The 23,832-nt window shown below is 37.0% G+C and overlaps 1 protein-coding gene across 1 annotated transcript in view; it reads right to left on the bottom strand.

The window, feature by feature from the left end:
• The window catches only part of ARFGEF2 (ADP ribosylation factor guanine nucleotide exchange factor 2), a 107,942-nt gene extending 86,226 nt beyond the window's left edge, over positions 1–21,716 (bottom strand). Inside the window, exon 1 of the mRNA XM_044663812.1 lies at positions 21,596–21,716. Within this exon, the coding sequence (XP_044519747.1) occupies positions 21,596–21,716 (121 nt within the window). The remainder of the gene's footprint in view (positions 1–21,595) is intronic.
• Positions 21,717–23,832: the final 2,116 nt, after the last annotated feature.

Here is a 23,832-nt window from a genome sequence, read left to right as displayed (position 1 = left end):
TCTGGTGAGACCTCAGGCGGCTTCCCTTTGAATTGTCACGTGGGTAAGTTAGGCTGACTTCCCTTCGTCTCTCTTGGCTTTCTAGAATCTCTACCTTCAAGGAGGCTTCTTTGCCTCTCTAATTGTCAAGGCCTTGCGGCTAGTAGCCTTGTTTAATTAACCTCTAAATCCTCATCCAGGCTGGACCGGCCAGAGCTTCTCTATTTCCTTACCTTCAACCTTCCTAATTGTAAATAAACTACCATAAAAAGCCATCCTGTCTTGGGTCTATTTTAATTATGGAATCAAGCTGATCTGATTGATTCCTGGCGACCACACCCTGAATATATATATACATATATACACACGCATATATATATATATATATATATATACACATATATATATATATAAAAATATATATAAATTCCCCTCTTACACTTCTCAGAAACCACATAAAGTAAAAAATTCCAGAATGGTTCAAAAGAAAAACAAAACTCTTTAAACTTTAGCTTTTTTTGGTGTGGCTCTGGTGAAGCCTATGGAACTCCATCTCATCTACTAACTGGATAAAATGTTTTTAAATAGGTCAAATTAAATACATAATAAGATACTGGTTTACAAAGCAAACCAACAAAACAATTATGATGGTAATAATAATTATAATTAGCATTCATATAGCACTTTAACGTTTGCAAAGCACTTTACATATTATGTCACATGGTCCATATGACCATATGATCCATACCTCTATGAAGTACTATTATTTAGTTTTAGATAGCATGAGATCTAAAAAACAAACACCTTTAAAGTGTACACATAGAGTATATTGGCAAGACCAAAAAAATTATTCAAAGAAAATTAGATGTTTTTAATAAAAAGCAAATTGTTCAAAAAAGCATATCTAAGATATCAAAAGGACTGCTTACACCATATGACGTTGTTTACGGAATTGTTAAGTATAAAAGCTTCAACCAGCAACCAAGCAAATAAATACCTATTAATCCCTTCTTCGGATGATCAGGCATTGTGCCAAGTGCTGGGGATACAAAGAAAAGTCTCTCTCCCAAAGGAGTTTATATTCTTTGAAGCCATTTCCAAACCATGCTGTTCTGTCTGAGTACCCTTGCCATGTCCTCCTCCCTTCCCCACCTTTTAATTCCCCTCAAAATTGTTTTCTCCCATTAGAATGCATGATTCTTGAACCAAGGGGCTTTTGTATCCGCAGAGCTTAGTTCAATACCAGGGACATAAAATGCACTTAAAATCATGACCATTTTTCACTTAATAAAGAATAATACCTTTGCAGGGAATTCTCAGTAAAGAATTTCCCCCATCAATGTGGAATGGTACATTTTCAACAACTTATATAGTCTTTGAGAGTTGACTGAAGTATGAAGAAGGTGCTTTGCTTGGTGTCATAAAGACTTAATCAATCAATCAATCAAGTACTTATTAAGTAGATAGATTAGGAGGACTATGTAATAGGGAAATTTAAACGACTTCAAGAGGGTTTGGGGAGGTCTATTCTGGTTAGGTAGAGTTTGAGATGCCCATGCAACAAATAATTCAAAATATCTAACAGGTAGTTTGGTGATGGAAGAGAGGAGGCTTCAAACACAGATAAATGAATTATCTGTACAGAGATAATAACTGATAAGAGAAAGATTGATGTTACCTGCAGCTAATTATATAGTCACCATGCAAGAAACTGAATTGCTTCCATTTGAATTGTCTTAGGAAGATTCTGAGGTCCTCTGGCAAGATAAGGTACAGATACTTGGGTCCTTTCTCAAAGTAAACTGCCAAACATTCAAATTCTAATGCAGAGAATAACTCCAATGGGCTGGCCATGTAACACAAATACCAAATGTATGTTTACCTAAAAGACTATTTTATGGAGAACTCACACAAGGCAAGTGCTCACATGGAGGTCAGATGAAGGGATAGAAGGGATACAAGGATATTCTAAAGATCTCTCTAAAGAACTTGGGTACTGATGTGAGACACGGGAGACACTGACACAAGACATCCAACATGGTATGTCCACATCAAAGAAGATACTATGCTTTATGAGCAAAGCAGAATTGCAGTGGGTCAAAATAAACGTGAGATCTGCAAACTTAGAGAAATCTTCAACCCAAACAATCATACCAGCTATTTGTGCCTGATCTGTGGTAGAATCTTCCAAGCTCATACTGGTCTGATCAGTCACAGATATACTGTACATTGATTCCAACACAGTGATGTCATTTTAGTCCTCTTTGGGTAGGAACTAAAATACAGAGGTTGGGAGTGAGAACATCATAAGCCTGTGTAAGAGCAAAGAAGTAGGAGGCACAAGATGAAATATGTACAGGGAACAGTAAACACCATTTTTTTTCTCTTGGAACAGAGTATACATAAAGGGAAGTAATTTGTACATCAGTACAGAAATATATGCACTGTCTTAAAACACTTAAAGGGCTTTAAATGTCAAAACAACTTCATTTATCCTATGGTCAGTAGGGAGCCATCGAAGCTTCTTGGACTTGGGATTGACATGGTTAGATCTATGCAACATCAATTGGTAGCCATGTAGAAGACGGAATGGAGACAAGACAAACTGGATCCCAGGAGACTAAATGGAAAGCTATTGCAATATACTAGGCAAGATATTATAAAGGCCTTAATTTGGATAGTGGCTATGTGAGCAGAGAGATAATGATGAATTTAACACAGTGGAATAGAATTTTAAAACCTGGCAATTGACTGGATGTGTTTTGCATGTGTATAGATAGGTCAGTGAGAATGATGAGTCAAGACTCCTAAACTGCAAATGAGAGATTGGAAAATAGTGGTCCTATTGAAATAGGGAAGTTAGGAGTAGGAATAGGTTGAAGAGAAAAGATAATGAATTTTGTTTTGGACATCCTGAATTTGAAATACAGAGGAGCCAGAAGCAAGCAGACTGAAAAGTGAGCTTAAAGCTTAGGTGAGGAACCTAAGTATGTATATATAGACAACAAACAAAGAATCAGTAGACAAAGAGAATGAGGATGAGTGAAAATGGTTATGGTTACTGGGAAAACTTTCCAGGATAGATGGGATAAATGGTATATTCATGAGATATTAGCCTTGGAAAGAAGCAAGGCCAGTATCTTGCTCAAAAACTGTACCAAAAGAGAAGGGGATAGGTGACGATCTATGAGAGTGCTTGTGGAATTGGGGAAGTGAGAAACTTTATAATAGAAGGTCTCAGTAAAGTAGGAATGAAAATTTCATAAAGGAGGCAAAGTCATGTGGTGAGAAAGAGTTAATGTGCTTCAGGAGAGAGGTTTGGAAGTGACATATTAGGAAATATGATAGAAAGGGGAAAATTAAAGGACTGCTTTCACAGTGATGAGGGTCCAACTGAGGTTAGATAAGGAATTTAGAGTACTAGACCGAGTTAACATAGTTCCCTGATTTTTGCTAGGAGCATTTAGAAGCCTAGGAGTAGAAAAGGTTATATGGTGGGTGTAGCAGAATTGAGGATTAGCAAGTCATGAACTGTGGTAAGACAAGAAAGCAGGTGATTAAAAGCAGTGCAGAGTGGAATTAGTTAACTCTAAAGTCAAGCAAGACTAAGAAACTTGAGGATGAAGAAATAATAGATTAAAATAAGATTTGAATAGAATGTGAGATTCTGTACAGGCACAAATCAGAAGATATGAAAAGATGGATTATGACTAGAAAGAGGAATTTCAGAGTTCAAGTTTATGGAGGTCAACAATGACTGCCTTCCTGGAGCAGAGTCATCTCTATATAGGGTACCATTTCTTATTTTTATGGCCAATTGAACAAGCTTTTTCTGCACTAACAGGGTCCATTTGTAAATTCTCCTTCTTGCTATATAAATGAGCTATCCCTTTTTCTTGTCTTACATGTCCTTGACAATGACTTTTATACAACTACTTCCATACATCATTGGTAATATGCAGTAGCCTATGTATCTATACTATGTAGCTTTTCATTTCCTAAGCAGAGGACTGGACTTAGAGTAAGGAGAAAACCTGCCTCAGACATTAGCTGTGTGACTGAGTCACCTAACCTCTCTTACCTCAACTGTCTTACCTATAAAATGGAGGAAATAATAGCACCTGTTTCACAGAATTGCTTCAAACATCAAATGAAATAATACATGTAAAGCACCTTGCAAACTTTAAAGCACTATATTTTGTGTCACCTGCTTTATGTTTCCTCTTATCCTATTATTTCTATCATACAGTCATGTAGCATCACCAGAATACTGTTACAGGCTTTTGAACCAACTAGCAATTAGGCATAATTATAACACTGCAATTTCCCAAATTCGACAAAATCCAATTTCTCTCTCCTATTCAATTCTGAGTTACACCTATTCCATCTTTGGTATCTGCCCAAAGTAAGTTATATACTAGGTAATATGCTTTCTCATATTCAAACTGTTACGAATTTCACTGAGGAAATTGCATTCAAAGAACACAGTGCAGTTTTCAAAAAATGGAAGAAACTCTCCAGAAAGAATCTATCTTTTATATGGATCCTTCAAAGGGGATAATCCAAAGAAGTGTGTAATCTATGTCTACCATTTTATATCTCATTTGAAGTCAATACCAACATAATTACCCTAGATTCTCTGATGGACAAAAGTGTGACTTACTTTGCTAAGAGAAGCCTCCTCTACATCAAGAGAGCAGACTTGTGTAGTAATGGAAAAGGTACTTGATTTGGAAATAAAGACAATATGGTTTCAAATCCCACCTCTGATGGGATTTTGATGATGTGGCTTTGTTCTCTCTGAGCCTCACTTTCCTTCTATGTAAAATAGAGATAATCATACCAGTAGAATGTATCTCACAAAGTTATTGCAAGCATCAAATAAGGTTATAAAACAATGTAAGCCAGACCTAAATTCAGAGAATTATGACTGGATTCAAATTCTATCTCTGATCCTTACTGCCTGAGTAGCACTGTAAACCTTCCTGGGCATCAGTTTCCACACCTCTAAAATGAGATTGTTGGACTAGCTGGCCTCTGAGGTTTCTCCCTAGGGTGGTAGAGATAATGGATATAAAACATTCTGTAAACTTTAAAGCATTATATCTACAGCAGTTATTACTACTATTTTGCCAAATGCCTTTAAAAAACAATAAATGTGGCCTCAGATATTTTCTAGCTGTGTGATGCTGGGCAAGTCACTTAACCCATACTGCCTATCCCTTACTGCTCTTCTGCCTTGGATCAATACACAATATTGATTCTTAGATAGAAGGTAAAGGTTAAAAACAAACAGACCAATAAATGATAGTGAAGAAAAGTGGCCTTAGCAGTAACAATTTCAAATTATATTACAAAATAATAATCATGAAAACAATCTGGTATTCACTAAGACACAGAATGGTAGGTAAGTGGAATAGATTAGGCACACAACATATAGCAGTTAATGACCATAGTAATCTAGTATTTGATAACCCCAAAGATCCAAGCTTTGGGGAGAACTCACCATTTAACAAAAACTGTTGGGAAAATTACAAAGCCGTTCAGAAGAAACTAAGCATAGACCAATATCTCATACCATATATAAGACAAGGTCAAAACAAAGAAATGATTAAGATATAGTGATATCAAACTGATGGATAAGAGAAGAGTTTATGATCAAACAAGAGATAGAGAGGGCCATAGGAAGTAAAAAGAATAATTTTCATTTCATGAAATTAAAACGGTTTGACATAAGCAAAACCAATGCAGCCAAAATTAGAAGGAAAGCAGAAAACTGGGGTATGGGGTGAGGGTGTAATTTCACAGCAAGATTCTCTAGCTTAAGGTCTCACTTCTTAAATACATAGGGAACTGGGCCAAATTTATAAAAATACAAGTCATTCCCCAATTGACAAATAGTCAAAGGATATAAACGGGCAACTTTCTGAAGAAGAAATAAAGTTATTGAAAGTAACATGAAAAAATGCTCTAAATCACTGATTAGAGAAATGCAAATTAAAACAACTCTTGACTACCTCACAACTATCAGACTGGTTAATATGACAGAAAAAGAAAATGATAAATGCTGGAGAGGATGTGGAAAAAATCGAACATTATGACTGGATTCAAATTCCATCTCTGATCCTTACTGCCTTGAGTAAATAAGAGTTGTGTACTGGTCCGATCATTCTGGAGAACAATTAGAGCTATGCCAAAAGAGCCATAAAATTGTGCATACCTTTTAATCCAGCAATATCTGTATTCCAATGAAATTAAGGAAAAGACTTATACATACAAAAAATTTGCTTTTTTGTGGTGACAAAGAATCGGAAATTGAAGAAACACCCATTAATTGGGAAATGACTGAACAAGTTGTGATATATGATTGGGATAAAACACTTTTGTGTTATAAGAAATGACAAGCAGGATGGTTTCAGAAAAAACTAGGCAGTCTTAAATGAACTGATTCAAAGTGAAGTGAGCAAAACCAGTTGAACATTGTATACAGCTAACAGCATCCTTGAATTCTGGTCAGTGTGTGAATAGAGTGCTGCTATAAGAGTCAGGGGTTTTAAATTACACTTGAGAAATTTAGGTATTAAGGGACAAGTCACTCAACTCCAGTAAGCCCCAGTTCCCTATTTTATAAAATAAGGATGAGGGATTTATATTTAACTCACAGGCCTGTAGTAGAATTCAAATGAAATAAGGAATGTAAAGCACTTTGCAAACTTTAAAGCCCTAAATAAATGTTAGTTTCTACTATCAGGTACTTATCGAATTTAGACTAAGCTGAAATAAAAGTCTCTGATCATCTCTGAAACAATGTTCCCTTTGGCATGAATGTATTCATCTGGTCAAGTCCAAACCACTTACGCTATCAAAAATCATCATCGGAAAAATTATAGCTATTAAGAACCTCCTTAACAATTCAAATATATTTTGGGATGTAGTGGGGGATGGAGGGAATCTTTCAGGAGAAAATTAGCAAATCTCTAAACCATTAAGCATAGTCATATATACCAGCTAAATTTGCTTGGATCATTGCTCAACAAATATTTACTACATTAGACTTAAAGAATTTCATGGGCAATGTACAAAAATTTTATCTCCTAAATTTTAAAAATAAAAGCAAAGAAAATATAGAAGGAATAACATCAGGATGATAACCAGATGAAAAGTATAATAATAAGGAAAAATATGCTATTCTCTTAAATAAGGGAGAAAAACATGCTTAGCTTTGAGTGTCACAGTTGGCCCAAGTATTAAGAAGGGGAGTAGAAAAAAAGAAACAACAATGTAGTAACTAGGCCTGAGTAGGAAAGAACACCAGAACTAGAATCAAGAAACCTGGTTTCAAATTCTGGCTGCAGAATTTTACTAGTGTGAAGACAGGCAATTTTAATACAGAATCTCGCTGAGACTGCTTCCTCATCTAAAATGTGAATAACAATATACTCTCTAGTCTACAGGGTTGTCATATAGAAAGTTACTACACCACCTTTTAGAGAAAAAGAAAAAAAAAGATCAGAGAGTAGGAAAACAGAAAGAGAGAAAGGAGTGAAAAAATGGGTCTTATGATTAAGAAATTACAAATGAGGAATTCAGTGTGTTAAACAAGAGAAATATGAAGATTTGTGTGAACAGTTGCAGAGCCAAACCAGGACAACACAGATTACAAAGAAAAAGCACATCTTATTTTATTGAGTTTCACTTTGTTGTGCTTTGTAGACATTGTGTTTTTTACAAATTGAGGGTTTGTGGCAATCTTGCAAGCAAGTCTACTGGCACTATTTTTCCAACAGCATGTGTTCACATCATGCAACTGTGTTGCATGTTGGCAATTCTTGAATATTTCAAACTTTTTAATTATTATTACACATGTTTATGGTGATCTGTGATCATTGATGTTACTATTGTAATTATTTTGGGGCACCATATACCTTGCCCAAATAAGACATCAAACTTAACTGATAAATGATGTATGTATTCTGACTGTTCCATAGAGTGGTTGTCCTCCATCTCAGTTCTTTCTATTTCCTGAGACACAATAATATTGAAACTAGGTCAATCAATAGTCCTATAATGGACTCTAAGTGTTCAAATGAAAGAGTCAATTGATATAGCAAACTTCATTGTTGTCTTATATTAAGAAATTGCCTCAAAATTGGGACACTAATACACTGCTGGTGGAGTTGTGAATTGATCCAATCATTCTGGAAAGCAATTTGGAATTGTGCCCAAAGGCACAAACACTAACAAGAAAGTCTTTCTTAATTAACCCAGGTCTACATGTCATCTATAATTATACCTATTTGGGGTACATATATTGCTAAATGTTAGTTCCTACATTAAAAATAGAACCTTTTCACTGTCTCCTATTTAAAAGACTGCTTGCCCTTTGACCCATACCACTGCTGGGTTTGTACTCCAAAGAGACAATAGGAAAAAATTTTGTACAAAAATATTTATAGCTACGCTCTTTGTGGTGGAAAAAATTGGAAAAAGAGGGGGTGTCCCTTGAATGGGGAATGGCTGAACAAATTGTGGTATTTGATAGTGATGGAATACTATTGTGCTGAAAGGAATGATGAACTGGAGGATTTCTTTGTGACCTGGAAATTCCTCCAGGAACTGATGCAGAACGAAAGGAGCAGAACCAGAACATTGTACACAGAGACTGATATGTTGTGGCACAATCGAATGTAATGGACTTTTCTACTAGTAGCAATGCAATGACCCAGGACAATCCTGAGGGACTTATGAGAAAGACCATTATCCACATCTAGAAAAAGAACTGTGGGAGCAGAAACACAGAAGAAAAACATATAATCGATCACATGGTTCAATGGGTATATGATTGGGATTTTGATTTTAAAAGATCATTATTATCATTAATTAATATTCCATATTAATATGGAAATAGGTTTTGAACAATGATACATGTATAGCCCAGTGTAACTGTTTGTCAGCTCTGGGAGGAGGCAGGGAAGAAAGGAGGGAAAGAACATGAATCATGTAACCATGGAAAAAAATATTCTTAATTAAAAAAAAAAAGAAATTGCCACAGCCCCCCTAAGTTTTAGCATCTACCTCTCTCATCAGTCAGCAGTTGCCAACATTAAGGCAAGGTCGCCCACTTGCAAAAAGATTAAAACTTGCTGAAGGTTCAGATGACGGTTAGCATTTTTTAACAATGAAATATTTTTAAACTAAGGTATGTGCACTTTGAAGACATAATGCTACTACACACTTGACAGACTACAGTAAGGTATAAACATAGCTTTTATATGCACTGGGAAACCAAAACATACATGTGACTTTTATTGTGAAATTCATTTTATTGTAGTGGTCTGGAATTGAATTGGCAATATCTCCAAGGTATGTCTGTAAAATGAAAAGAATGCTAAAAAAAGACTGAACTCTGAACTGAAAAACAAATGATGAACTCCAAAACAGATAACAAAATATGTTCCCCTGCTCTTCACAGAGACAGGGTGTCTATGAGAACACAACATTGCATACAATGTGTCACTCTACTTGTTTTGGCTGGGACAGGGAGTGGGAAAAAAAGTGCAGAAATGACAGAATGCAAAAAAAAACAAACAATAAAAACAATTTTTAAAAGAAAAAGTGCATTATGGTAGCATATGGTAATAACCAGTTCTTAAAAGACATTCGTTTCCCTTCTACCAAAAGGGCAGATCTAATGGAAGCGATAAGTGAATAGTATGAGAAGGAGTGAGCTGGGTTGAGTACAAATGAAAAATGGTTGGTTTAAAAAAAAAAAAGTACTCCACAAATTTGTAATGTTACATAGGTACAATTCCACCTTCTGTTTTCCAGTGCTAAGGAAGCTACTTTCCCTGTCAATTCTAAGAAAAGCCTCAAAAGAATGTCTGAGCCAAGTTACTATTCTTTAGCAGAGTTAAGCCAAATATCTTGTGTTCCTGGGAAATATCAAATATAAAAGCATAGAGGGGCAGCTGGGTAGCTCAGTGGATTGAGAGTGAGGCCTAGAGACAGGAGGTCCTAGGTTCAAATCTGGCCTCAGACACTTCCCAGCTGTGTGACCCTGGGCAAGTCACTTGACCCCCATTGCCCACCCATATCACTCTTCCACCTAGGAGCCAATACACAGAAGTTAAGTGTTTAAAAAAAAAATTGAAAGTATAGAGGTAGAGTGGTATCCCTCAAAAGGACACTGGACTAGGGCTCTGGGGACCTGGGCTCTAGTTTTAGTTCTAGTACTACTTTACAAAGGAAGCTTGCAAAAATCTTCCCAACTCAGTTGTGCCATCTGTAGAATGAAAATATTGGACCAGATGATCTTTAAGTTCCTATCCAGCACTGAATCCTAGGATCTCTATGAACACAGTTTATCAGGACCCCTCATTTACCCCATGAAACTGTACTTCATATTATACTTATTTATGCATATTCTCAGTAAATCACAAGCTCCTTGATGTCTAAAGCTGTCATTTTTCACTTTTACATCCCCCTAACCTTTCCTGAGAGCCTTGTACATGGTAGACCTCAATACATGTTTGTTCAGTTGATAACAGGATCAAAGAATTTAGAACTGCAAGGAAGTTTAGCTAATACTAGTCCAACTGAGTCATTTTATAGATTAAAAAAATAGGATACAGAAACAGACAACTTTCAGAAGTTCACCCATGTAGAAGAGCATGGATCTATATTTATGTCAGTTGTGAACAGTTAGAACTAAATAAAGTAATGAACTACTTGTTTATAAGGCTACGTACTTACCAATTTGTTAAAAATCTTCAAAAATTCACTGTTCTACAAAGAATAATCCTACTATTTTTTATTGATTCTCCTGTGGTTTAGGCAACCAGGACACTAGGTCCAAATATACCCAACCATTTGCTTCACTAGTCAAAATCTCCACTGTATGTTTTATAACTAATACTGGTAATTTTGTTTATTAATAATAATCCAACAAACAAATATAAATAGTTTATGCACTAATCATATTAGCAGTCCAATTACTAGCCAGGAGACCAGGCTTCTCGTCTGACTTTCCTTAACTGCCTATTTGCCTAAAGACAACTACTGCCCTTCTCTGAGTCAGTTTCCTCGCCTGTAATTCCTTAGAGTCCCTTCCAATTCTGACATTCTATGACACTATGTTGTATGTGGAGTTTTAAAGTTAGTAATATTTTTAACAAAAAGCAATGCATTTAATCTCAATGCCTATCTCTAATTCTTAGCTTTTTTTTAAAAAAAGGACACCTACTACTTTTTTTAAACCCTTACCTTCTGTCTTGGAATCAATACTGTGTATTGGCTCCAAGGCAGAAGAGCTATAAGGGTTAGGCAATGGGAGTCAAGTGACTTGCCCAGGGTCACATAGCTAGGAAGTGTCTGAGGCCATATTTGAACCCAGGACCTCCCATCCCTGGGTCTGGCTCTCAATCTACTGAGCCACACCTAGCTGCCCCTGAGGATATTATTAATACTATTAATGAAAACATCTGTATCTGCTTAATTCTGTACCATTGAGATTCTTTACATTAACAATACTTAGAGGGGGCAGCTGGGTGGCTCAGTGGATTGAGGGGAGGTCCTGGGTTCAAATGTGGGCTCAGACACTTCCTAGCTGTGTGACCCTGGGCAAGTCACTTGACTCCCATTGCCTAGCCCTTACAGCTCTTTTGCCTTGGAGCCAATGCACTGTATCGACTCCAAGACGGAAGGTAAGGGTTTTAAAAAAAAATACTTAGAAATAGTAGCAGTATTTGTCAAACTTCATAAACTGGATGACAGTAAGCATTTTTTTCCAATTACATCAACATGAAAAATAAAGCAGAATATTAAAAAGAAATACAATTAATTTTCACTAAAGAGACATAAACAAACGCGTAACCATCAATAAGTCATTCTTTTTTTGGGCTTCAAGTTCCTCATATATTGGACTATATACTGTCCCCTGAGGGTTTTTTACAGCTCAGTCTTATCAACTAAAAGTTTTCATGCACAAACACTGCTGCCTCCACTCTATCCTTAAAAAAAATTTTAAAGCTCAGAATTGCTTATTAAGCACTTTGGTAAGTTCATCAAAAATTGTTAATGTAGCAAATTCTAAAATAATTCTGTTTTTTGCTTTTGACTAAAAGAAAAAAAAAATTTTGTTTCACAAGTCCACAAAATGAAGACAGTTATCCATCTTGCTGCTGGCCAATATTCCCCTAAATTAGAAACATCTAATAACTAAAATGAAGTCTTTCTTGTTGAACAAATATTTATTAAGCATCTACTACTAGCATAGGGCTAGCTAGGCAGCGGAAATAACAAGGAAATATTCCCTACTCTCAGGGAGTTTATATTCTACTAAAATATATATTCATGGAGCTTCATATTTTAATTATTTCTTATTCCCCACAAACTTTAAAGTCAGGACTGATAAAATACCTTAGAGACAAAAAAGTTATCCAATTAGCATTTACGGTAAACTCTGATTATAGAGAATACCCACTATTTTACATGTGACTTTTTAAACAGAAGTCATCAAATGACACTGCTCTCTCCTGGTACTCTTGTCTCACCACTTCTCCTTAGGTTCCCCTTGGTAACATTCATGCACTTACCTGTAAGGAAGTTGCCATTATTATCTCCATTTTACAGATAAGGAAACTGGGACTACAAGGGCTTCTGTGACTTATCCAGGCTCACACAGCTAGTAAAAGTTGGACAGGATTTAAATTTAGGTCTTCCTGATTCCCAGTTTAGTGGGCCCAATATATACTATGAGCCAATGTCTATTGTGTCTGTCCTCAAAACATCTCAAATTCAATATATATAACACTGATTATACAACATTCATAATGTTTTCCTCCAAACTCTTCCCTCTTCTAAACTTCACTATTTCTGGCAAAGGTACCATTTACTCCAGTCTTCCAGATCTATAATCTCAACATTTTCTTAGATTCCTCTCTTCATCATCCCACATTGCTAATTCTTGCAAATTCTAACTTTACCACATCTAACCCCTTCTCTCCAACTTACACAACTATCCCCTATTTAGACCACTTATTTAGTCTCTTAATTAGTCACTCTGCCTCAAGCCTTACTACTCTAATCTATCCTACCATTGCTGCCAAAGCAGTTTTCCAGAAATGAAAATTTAACTATGTGACTCTCCTGTTCAATCAACTCTGGTTTGCTTTCTACTGCCTCAAGAATAATAAACCCATCTGTTAAAGATATTCATAATCTTACCCTAACATACCTTTCCAATCTCACAAGACATTACTCTCTCTCCCTTCATCTGCTATCTAGCCAAAATATCCTTCCTCTTTGTTCATCACACAGGGCATTCCATCATTGCCTAGTTTTATTCTTCCTTAACTTTGTTTCAGAGAATCTCATCCTTCCTGTGAGATACAACTATATCACTGTTTTCTGCATGAAGCCTTTTCTGATCCCATACTGCCGATGCCTTCCTTTTCAAACTACTCTGTATTTATACTTACTAACTTTAATTTATGATGTATCTGGGTTTGGATGTATTTGTTTTCTCACCCTTAAAATGTAATAAACTCCTTGGGATTAGGGGTTGTTTCATTCTTTGTGCATCTATCTCCAAAGCCTAGCCCAATGCCTGGAACATGGTAGGCATAATAAATATTAAGTAAATATTTGTTGACTGTTTAAATATCTATTTGAGTACCTAGATCATCCATAATCCAAAAACTCTATAAGAAGGTCATTAAATAAATATTTGTTTGGTGTTTATGAGTGCATATAGCATAAGTCTCATAGACACTTAGTTTGTTACAAATACTTTTATGGTATTCACTTTACCATACATGAAAACAATGTCAAATTTCACATGGAAAAAAACTTTGTTTTTCTACTCTGCCTTTTATACTATTTCATTGCATATGTGCATTTTGGATGAGTATTATAAGAATAGTTCAGCATAATCCCGGTTCAGGTCCTCATTCATTAATTTAATTTCAATTCTACAACATTTATTATGTGCCTACTTTGTGCTAGGTAACTCGGAATACAAAACTTGTAAATGTTAGTCATTGCCCTCAAAGAGCTTACTGTCTAATGTGTGTTGGTGGGGGACTGGGATGGTGAAGAAAAGAATGACATTATATGAACCCAAATAAATATAATAAAGGAAGAATGTTATAGAAGCAAAGGAGATCCAAAGGAAAGTGCAGAGAAATTTATAAAGGTTAAAAAAAACTATTAATTGGAGGAGTGTGCAACCAAGGAAAATTTTGTAGAAGTGGTAGTTAGACTTTGAAAGGGAAGGTCTTCAAGAGGCAGAAATAGGAGAAATAAGAAATCTTTTCTAAGCAGGAGCTTTTAAACAATTTTTTTTTGTCACTGATTCTTTGTAACCCCAACATAGGGTTTTCTTGGCAAAAATACTGGAGTGGTTTGCCATTTCCATTTTCAGCTCATTTTAAAGATGAGGAAACTGAGACAAACAAGGTTAAGTGACTTGCCCAGGATCACATGGCTAGTAAAGTGTCTAAGGCCAGATATGAACTCAGGTGTTTTTGACTCCAGGTCTAGTGCTCTTATTTACTGCTCCACCTAACTACCTAAACTTCAGTTAAAAGCTGGTAAAATTAAAGATTTTTTTTCTCACAGACTCCCTGAAATCTATTTGTGGACCCCAACTTGGGAACTCCTAATTCCAAACATGAGAAATAGGGTGAACATAAGCATAAAGATAAAAAAGAATATGAGAACAGAAGCCCGAATAGTGTTCAAAGACAATAAGAGTTCCTAGGTGCACTGAGTCAATGAATTAATTAAGCTAGATCTTATTGCCAATTAATTAGACCTTGCTGATGGAAGTCATTTGGGGCTTCTAAACTGGGGTTACCAAGGGCCCAAGAAACATGGGAATTTGTTCATGTTCTCCACATTTCTAGGGAACTACAAATATTTCATTTCTATATCAATGCTGTCAACAAAGTGTGAAACTGATGAAACTATATGCCTCCTGATATATTTTCCTGGCTTCTCAATTCCCCCATTCTTCATATTGCTTCCTCATTAACTTCACTGCTCTGCTCAAAAACCCTTCAGAGCTTCCCACTGCCCCTGAATAAAGTATTCTTGATCCTAAAAGCCAAGGCCCATCACAATCTGGCTCCAATTAACCTTTTTGGTTTTATCTCTTACAACTCCTCTTCACATACTCTACATTCTGGCAAAATTGAACTACTCTGCATTCCCTATTTTTGTCCGGTCCTTTAACTCTGTGCCTTGTTCACAATCATTCACAAGGAATAATACAACTAGTTTTAAGTCCATTCCTTAAATGCTCAAAATAGGTATTACCTCTTTCATGAAGCTTTTGCTCATCATCCTCTCCAAGAAGTCATTCTTTCTGCTCAAAATACCACATAATTTCTCAAATGTGATCCAGCCTCGCACACTGTAAACTTTTTTTTAAACCCTTACCTTTCATCTTAGAATTAATATTATGTATTGATTCCAAGGTAGAAGAGCAGTAAGGGCAAGTAATGGGGTTTAAATGACTTATCTAGGGCCTCACAGTCAGGAAGTGTCTAAGGCTATTTTTTAACCTCAGACCTCCTGTCTCCAGGCCTGGCTTTCTATCCACTGAGCCACCTAGTTACCCCAGTAAACATTTTTAAAAGTTTGTTAAACTTTCCTACCCTTTGACCAGCAATAACACTACTGGGTCTATATCCCAAAGAGATCAGAGATAAGGGAAAAGTACCACCAAAATATTTTTAGCACTTTTTTGTAGGGGCAAAGAATTGAAAACTATGGGGTGGCCATCACCTGGAGATTGGATGAACAAGTTGTGGTATATGGTTGTAATGGAATACTATTGTGCCTTAAAAAACAATGAACAAGATGAGTTTAGAAAAATCTGGAAAGACTTATAAGAACTGAAATAAAAGTGAAATAAGCAGTACCAAGAGAACAATATATACAGTAAGTAACAGAATTATATAATGATCAACTGCGAAGGACTAAATCATTACCAGCAAAGCAAGTCTCCAAGAGAACCACAAGAGACTTATGAAGAAAATGCTATCCATAGCCAAAGAAGGAACTAATGGAATCTGAGGGCAGATCAAAACACGACATCTTCCACTTCATGAGATTTTTATTATATGTGTCTTCTATGAGTAATATGGAAATATCTATTACATGAAAGTATGGTTATATAACCTATATCAGACTATTCACTACAGGGTAGGAAGTAGAAAATCTAATTTTTAAAATGTAAAAAAAACTATTGTCAAAAACAGTTTCTACATGTAACTGAAAAAAAAACTCATTTAAAAAAGTGTTAAACTGACATTTCCTTATAGAAAGTTGACAGACATTTCCCTAATTATTTTTAAAATCAGTGAACTAACATTTATTAAATGCTTAACTCTCTGCCAGGCACTGTGCTAAATACTAGGGATACAAAGAAAGGCAGAAAATAGTCCCTGCTCTACAGAAACTACCAGTATAAAATACTTACGGTATCTAATGAGACCTCCAAATGCCATATATTTAAGGAAAAGGAATATAATTTAAAGAAAGGTCATGATTCCACTACTAGGAGAATAACCTCAAGATGAGAAAAAAAAGCCCTTATATATCTCAAAATATTTGCAGTGGCAAAGAACTGTAAACAAAACAGATGCTTGTCTTTGGGAAATGGCTAAACTGTGATGCATGAATGTAATGGGATATTATTCTACATATTATGAATTTGATGAATACAAAGAAGCAGAGAAAGACTTCAATAAACTGATACAGAATGAAGTAATCAGAAATAGCAAAACAATATACATAATGACTACAACAATCCAAATGGAAAGAACAACCACAAAACAACCAAAAGTGAATGATGCAAAATTACAAAGAACAAGTATAGCCCCAGAAAAGAGATAAAAACAGAAACAGGAGAGTGGTTCCATAAGTGAGGAACACTGTATATATTTTCAAACTTTTTCAATTTGTTGATTTGCTAATTTTTTTCTCCTTTTTTCTTTAAAAAACAAAACACAAAACATAATGTTACATAAGAATTAAGGAAATAAGCATTTATTAAATGTATACTATGTGCCAGGCACAGTGATAAGTGCTTTACATTATCTCATATGATCCTCAGAATAACCCTGGGAGTTAAGTATGATTATTATTCCCATTTTACTGGTGAAGTAACTGAAGAAAATAGAGGTTAAGTGACTTGCCCAAGGTCTGAGACCAACTTAAACTCCTGTTTTCATGGGGAAGCAAGATGGCTAAAGGATAGAGCCAGGACTGGAGACAGGAAATCCTGGGTTCAAATTTGACCTCAGATATTTCCTAGTTGTTAAATCAAGTCATTTAACCCCAACTGCCTACCCCTTACTGTTCTTCTGCCTAGGAACCAATACTCAGTATTTATTCTAAGACAGAGGGTAAAGGTTTTTTAAATAAATTAATTCTAGCCTTCCTGATTCCCAGCCCAGTATTCTAAAAATTGTTACTACCTAGCTGGCATTCTTGAAGAGGGAAAGAAAGGAATACTGGGAGATATTTAGATGATATAAATACAGTACAAAACATATCAATGCCAAAAAATTTTTTTTATAAGCAATCATAGTGAAAATGACTCTTGAATAAGACAGTTATGAACTAGGTCTCATTATTGCAATTAAGTTCTTCAACAGTGCTAAGAGGTTGTAAGCATATATCAAAGCCCAGTTAACAGAGTAAGGACAAACAATATTTCAAAGTGACAAACTCCAGATCTCTAGCTAACAGAAACTGAGGAAAGACTCATAAAAAGTAGGCAGAACCAGAAGTAGGCAGTCCCAGCCTGGTCTGAGCAATTAACATTCAAGTAAGGCAAATAACCAAGCTTGCCCTAAACCTGGGTGATCCTGTTTGTCACTCCTTTTACAAGACAAAATCCAGATCTCCACTTGGATAAGTAGGTTAATGTCCCAATAAGCTGAGACTTCAAGTAATATAATTACATTCTGTTTTATGGCATCTATAAACCGAAGAGGACAGGGAGACAAACCAAAATATCAACCATTATAAATAATATGGAAAATACTTAGCTTCTGCAGCCTATCCCTCTTTTCTGAAATAATTCTAACTAGGTAGTTCTAAAAAGTTGTTTCCCCCTAACTTTGTTGTATTACCTAGAATTACAACTTTGAACAGTTAATTTACATTTGCTCTTATAAAAAAAAAAAGTTGGTAGATAATCTACATTTTAAGTCTCTCATTTTCCAAATTTGGACAATCATCTTGAAGCAGGCAGTAACTTTAAAAAGAAAACTTGTTTATTTCCTATCTTGCTACCTAATTTTACACATGCTCCTCTACTACATTGGGTTGAGGAATAGCAAACAGGAGAGTCTGGTAACTTGGAGTAATAACCTTAGGGGAAACAGCTACAAAATCAAGATGTCTAAACTGATATATCAGCTATATTGCAACACCTGTCACACCCAATTTCATCCCATTAATTTTCCTTTTATTTTCGCTTCCTCTTCTTAGGCAGGGGCTCTATGGGTCCACTTTCAAGCTGGTACTGAATGGACCTGAAGACCAACATTCAGATTGTTTCAAAGATCCTTTTTTTTTTTTTTTTTTTTTTTTTTTTTGTAGCAACATCTCAAGAATTCAGAGTTAGCAGGAAAAAAAGGCCAGACTGGTATCCTACAAAGAATTATCATTTATAAGGCACAAGGCACCTTGAGAAGTCTAGGTAGTTTAACCCATCATATCTCAGCACTCTTTCTGACTGCTAATTGGAAAAATGAGACATTTCTTCTGCTCATTAAGCATTCAGGATTCTGTAAAAAATTTCATTTACAACAGTGCCTAGGAATTCACTGTTAAAGAAGCTCCTAGAACTAAGGTATCATCATAGCAGATAGGATGCTATTCAGTTAAGTTAATGATTCCCATACTCCTATGGCTTAGTTAGATTAATCAAATTTGTCTAAAGGGGCCCATAATTGCCAAGATAACAGAGGAGTAGTCAGGGGAATTTTGGAGCAATATAGGGGATATTAAGTCAATTTTCCTATCTCCAAATTTACACACACACACACACACACACACACAGTTATATACACAATACATTGTGCCAGATATGTGCATATGTGTATATATTATGTGAAGACATGAACATGCATGTATATGTATACATATATTTCATGCATGCATAAAAAAGAAAATGAGTATTTCATGACTCTATGTGCATAATATATACATTTATGCATAAATCTGACACAGTGGAAAGAATTCTTTATGTGGAATCAAAACAATCTAAGATCCAGTGCTAGTTCAACTTAATATGTGTGTGACCTTGGGTCCTCATTGGGTCAGTTTCCTCATCTGTAAAATAAGCAGGTAGGATTAGATGACCTTTAAAATCTTTTCCAGCTCTCAAATGATGAACCTAATATATGCCACCTATTCCAGCTCTAAACTGATGAAATTCCATAACATCTGTCATTGTGGAGAAGGAAATATTGCTAGCATCAAAAGTTTCTCATAGATCTTCTATTTACATCTAGGAATACTACAATTCCATAGGAAAAATGTTTTAGCAAACACTTAACTATAGTGAACTTTTTACTCCATGTATTATACTGGAACATTATGAAATATAACACCATGCAACCAATATACATTACAAAAACTCAAAATCTGGACAATTTATCAGAAAATATCATAAAGTAAAATGATGGAATCCAATGACTATCATGAAAATGATATAAAAATGTTTAACAATTCAATTTTTAAAAAAACCTGTACTAAATATCCTCTACTAAGTAACTATTTTCTGAAACTTTTAAGCATTATCAATATAAAAGAACTGCCTGAAATTTCAAAGAACAATATAAATATACCAGTTACTATTTTGAACAAAAGCACCTTGGTAACTTAACATTAAATTACTTAAGTTATATTACATTCTGCACACTAAAAAGCTTTAAAGATCTTCCAAAATTACACATGAACCTCAACAAAATTTATTTCACTAAACCTGCACTTTTTACTCAGACAAGTTACTAGTTTAAAACTACAATTTTCCCCTACACAAGCAACATCAGTTTCTATATCTTAGGGGAAAAAATGTGGGGATAACAACTTCAAATTGTGGCAAAACCAAAATCTCTTCCAATTTGCTTGGTCAATTAGCAGAAAATTGGCCATTTCCCAGGGGTTCTAAATTTTTTAAAAGAAATGAAGCTGGGGCAACTACATGGCTCAGTGGGCAGAATGCTAGGCAAGGAAATGGGAGGATTTGGGTTTAAATAAGGCCTCAGACACATCCTAGCTCTGTAACCCTGGGCAAGTCACTTAAATCCAATTGCCTGGCCCTTATTAATTCTAAAACAGAAGGTAAATGTCTTAAAAAAAATAAAGAAGTTACTAGTGACAAATTAAATTATGAGTGGGATATCATCTTCCAAAAGACTTAACTAGCCAGAAGTTGAAGTTGGCAATGCCTTTTCCAGCCTCCATTCTCCGCATCTAGAATAAACATTCTTATGACCTCTGCTTTAATTTCCTATATGCCTCTATTGAGGAAAGGATGTGGGAAATATGCCAAAGGAAAAAAAAATTCCATATCAGGCACTTCCTGGGTGAGCCTTATTCTCACTCCAAGAACATAGTATGACCACTGCATTTTCTATCCATCCTGCTCAGCTAAGGGAAACACATCTGGCAGGGAGGATCCAGAGAGCATGATGGAAAAAGAAACCAGGAAATAAAATAAGAAAATTCAGAGGGAAGCAAGTCACTTCTCTCTTAAGACTCGTTTTTCTCATTTGTTTAAAAAAAAAAAAAAAAAAGAGGGGAGGTAATTTCCTGCTCTAATATTCTATCTATCCTAAGTCACTTCCAGTACTCAGGCCTCAGCTGCTCACCTTTAAAATGAGAGGGTCTGGACCAGATGCCCTCTAAGCTCTCTTGAGGCCTTAAATTTTATGATTTCATTAATAATAGGTCAAAAGGGCACCTAGCAATGAGGAGGATGGTAAGGGAGGGGGCCTAGGAGAGGAGGGGGGCGGGGCAGAATTGCTGACATTGGGACGTAAAGAAAAAAGTGAGGCCAGGGGAACCGTTCAGTTTAGCTGCTTAGTTTGAGGGAAGAAATGGAAGTGTCTGCGGACTTTATTTTAAGAATGATACAGTTATGGGGACCGCCAATAAAGAAAAGAGTACAAAAGGGCAGTAAGATATAGAAGGATATTGGCCTGGAGGTCTGGGGCGTGGGGAATGGAGTGGGAGAGAAGGGTCGACACCGAGAAGGAAGGAATAAATCAGGAGGGTCCCGAAAGGAAGGAGGGGGGAGGGGTAGATGATAGAGGTCTTGGAAAGGAGGTGTGATGAGAAAGAGGCGGCAGGTGTGCGCTCCGGGGAGAACAGTGCTGCGGCGCTGAGGGGATGAGTCCAGAAGGGGGACCCGGAAGCAAGGGGCTGAGGAGTGAGGTGAGGGCGCGGGTCCCAAGAGAAGGTGGAAGGGGAGGACGACAAGGAGCATGGGAGGGGGAAGGAGCTCTACCCCGAAGAGGCGCGGGGCGAGCGGCGTGGGCGAGGGCAAAGGAGGCCGTGGGGACGAGCGAGCGGGCGGGCAGCTGCTCACCGAGCGCCACCTGGCAGGCTCTGCGCAGCTGGGAGTGCTGGGGCCGCTTCGCCTCCTTGTCGGCCAGGATCTTCTCCAGAGCCCGGGACACGAACATGCTCTTGGTCTGGCTCTCCTGCATGGCCGGGGTCGGAGAGGGGCTCCGCCGGCTGAGGAGCAGGGCAGGAAGGAGATCCCGAGCCTTCGGGGCGGGCACAGGTTGCCACCACTGCCGCCGCCGCCCCCCGTCAGGAAGCGACACCGCGGCCCCACGGCGCCGCCATGTTGGATCCCGTCACGTGACGACGACGCGTCGTCCTCCCCTCGCCACGCTCCCTCTGCCTCCTGGACGTCCTCAGCCCCGCCTCCCACCGCGAAGGGAGGAGAAAAGAGGGTCACGACTTTTTAAATCTCCGAGGAATCTCAAAGATCTTTTAGTCCCCTCCTTCCACGATCTGGGGTCTTAGAGGCCCTCGGGGCCAAGCCAAATCCTTGTTTTACAGATGAACGAGTAAGTAACGTGTCCAAGGTCATAGAGGTCACAAATTCATAAATTTAGACCGGGAGGGGACCTCAAAAGGCTATGAGGTCAGGTCAAGTCATCAAGCATTTATTAAGTGCTTCCCGTGTGCCTGGCACTTATTTAAGGACTGGAAATATAAACACAGGCTAAAAGGAAGAGAGCTACTGCTCTCAAGGAGCTTACATTCTAATCTCACATAAAGGAAGGTCAGAATAGAGAAAACAGTTAGGAAAAAGAACCTGAATAAGGACATTAATCCATTTCATTTAGAGTATTAATTTTATTGAAATATTTAGCTGTGCAAAATGAGGAAACAACCTAAAGGTACACAGATTTAGAACTGAAGGGGACTTTATAGGCCATCAAATACAATGTCCATATTGTTGTTTGTCCTTCATTTTTTCAAAAAGAATCAATGGCATTAAAGGCTAATGTCTTCACGCTTTCATAAATTGGATTTAAGTTGTCGGCCTCTCTTCCAGAATAATCCAAGTTTTGTGGCAAGACAAAAGGATACCTGGGATACAGTAGATGACCTTAGCATTATCAGTATCTGACCAAGCTCTAAGCACACTACAGAATCTGCTTCAGTTGCCTTTATGACAATTGGAACAAATTGTTCTCATCTGCCCATTCCTTGAGGTGGTGGTGGTGGTGGGTCTTCTAAGCCTGGGGTAGACATCCCCCTAACTCAGGAAGGCAACTCAGCTGGTTAACATTAACCTGGTTTAGCCTTTTGGCAGACAGTTTTACTGGGATGGGGCCACTTAGCATGCTATAGCTTCTTAGAGTCACAGGTGAGAGTTGGATGACAGATGAGCATCAAAAGTAGATAAGCAGCCCTAAAAAGGGTTAGGAAAGCCCTTTTATGAGAAGTGCTAGTCTTCCCTGAACACTGTATATACCCACATATTTTTAATAGGGAAAACAAAGCTCAAAGAGATTGACTTATCTAGGGTCACACAGGAAGGATTTGAACTCAGGTTTTTCTGTCTTACATAGAATAAAGCTAGGATTCAAGCCTAAGTCCTCCAACTCCAAATTCAGTGCTCTACCTTCTATGTCAGTCAATAATCATCAAATATTTATTAAGATCTTCTGAGCCTGGAATTGTGCCCTTCAAAGAAACAGAGAAAAGACATAGAATGTCATGTATGAGGGTGAGTAAATAGGCCAATTTGGCTGGACTCTAGAGAGCATGAAGGGTAATAATATATAGTAAGTCTGGGAATAGTAGCAGGTTGCCACATTGCCTCACTCAACAATGATCTTCTTTTTCACCACAATCCCGTAAGGTGAGTGAAACAGGGACTATTAAAATCCTTTTGTATAGATAAGGAAACTGAGGCCCTGAGAGGGAAAGGACTTTGGCACAGATTGAGTGAGAGAGACAACTAGATTGGTGCTCTTTCCCCTGTTCTACACTGTCTGACTAAGGAAAAGGAAGAAGGTCTTTTCCCCTTTTCCCCTACATCCCCAGTAGTGTGTTAGAGCCAGCCCATACCTATTCCCAAGAGCCAATCATTAAATCTTCCGGATGAGCATTTGTACCACAGAGCTCCACAAACTCTAGGAACCAAGGCTTGATTTATTGCTTTCTTGATTATGTAGACTTAAAGTGTTGGGGAAAATGTTAATGATGCAGATTAAACTTAAAAGTGTGTTGTGTGTACTATTTTTTTTTAAGATTGTTGATTTGCCAGCACCTCCCCCCATATACTATAAGGATTAAAAA

Source organism: Gracilinanus agilis, chromosome 2 (assembly GCF_016433145.1).
Source record: "Gracilinanus agilis isolate LMUSP501 chromosome 2, AgileGrace, whole genome shotgun sequence".
NCBI lineage: Eukaryota > Metazoa > Chordata > Mammalia > Didelphimorphia > Didelphidae > Gracilinanus > Gracilinanus agilis.
This window is presented reverse-complemented; position numbering and strand designations above follow the sequence as displayed.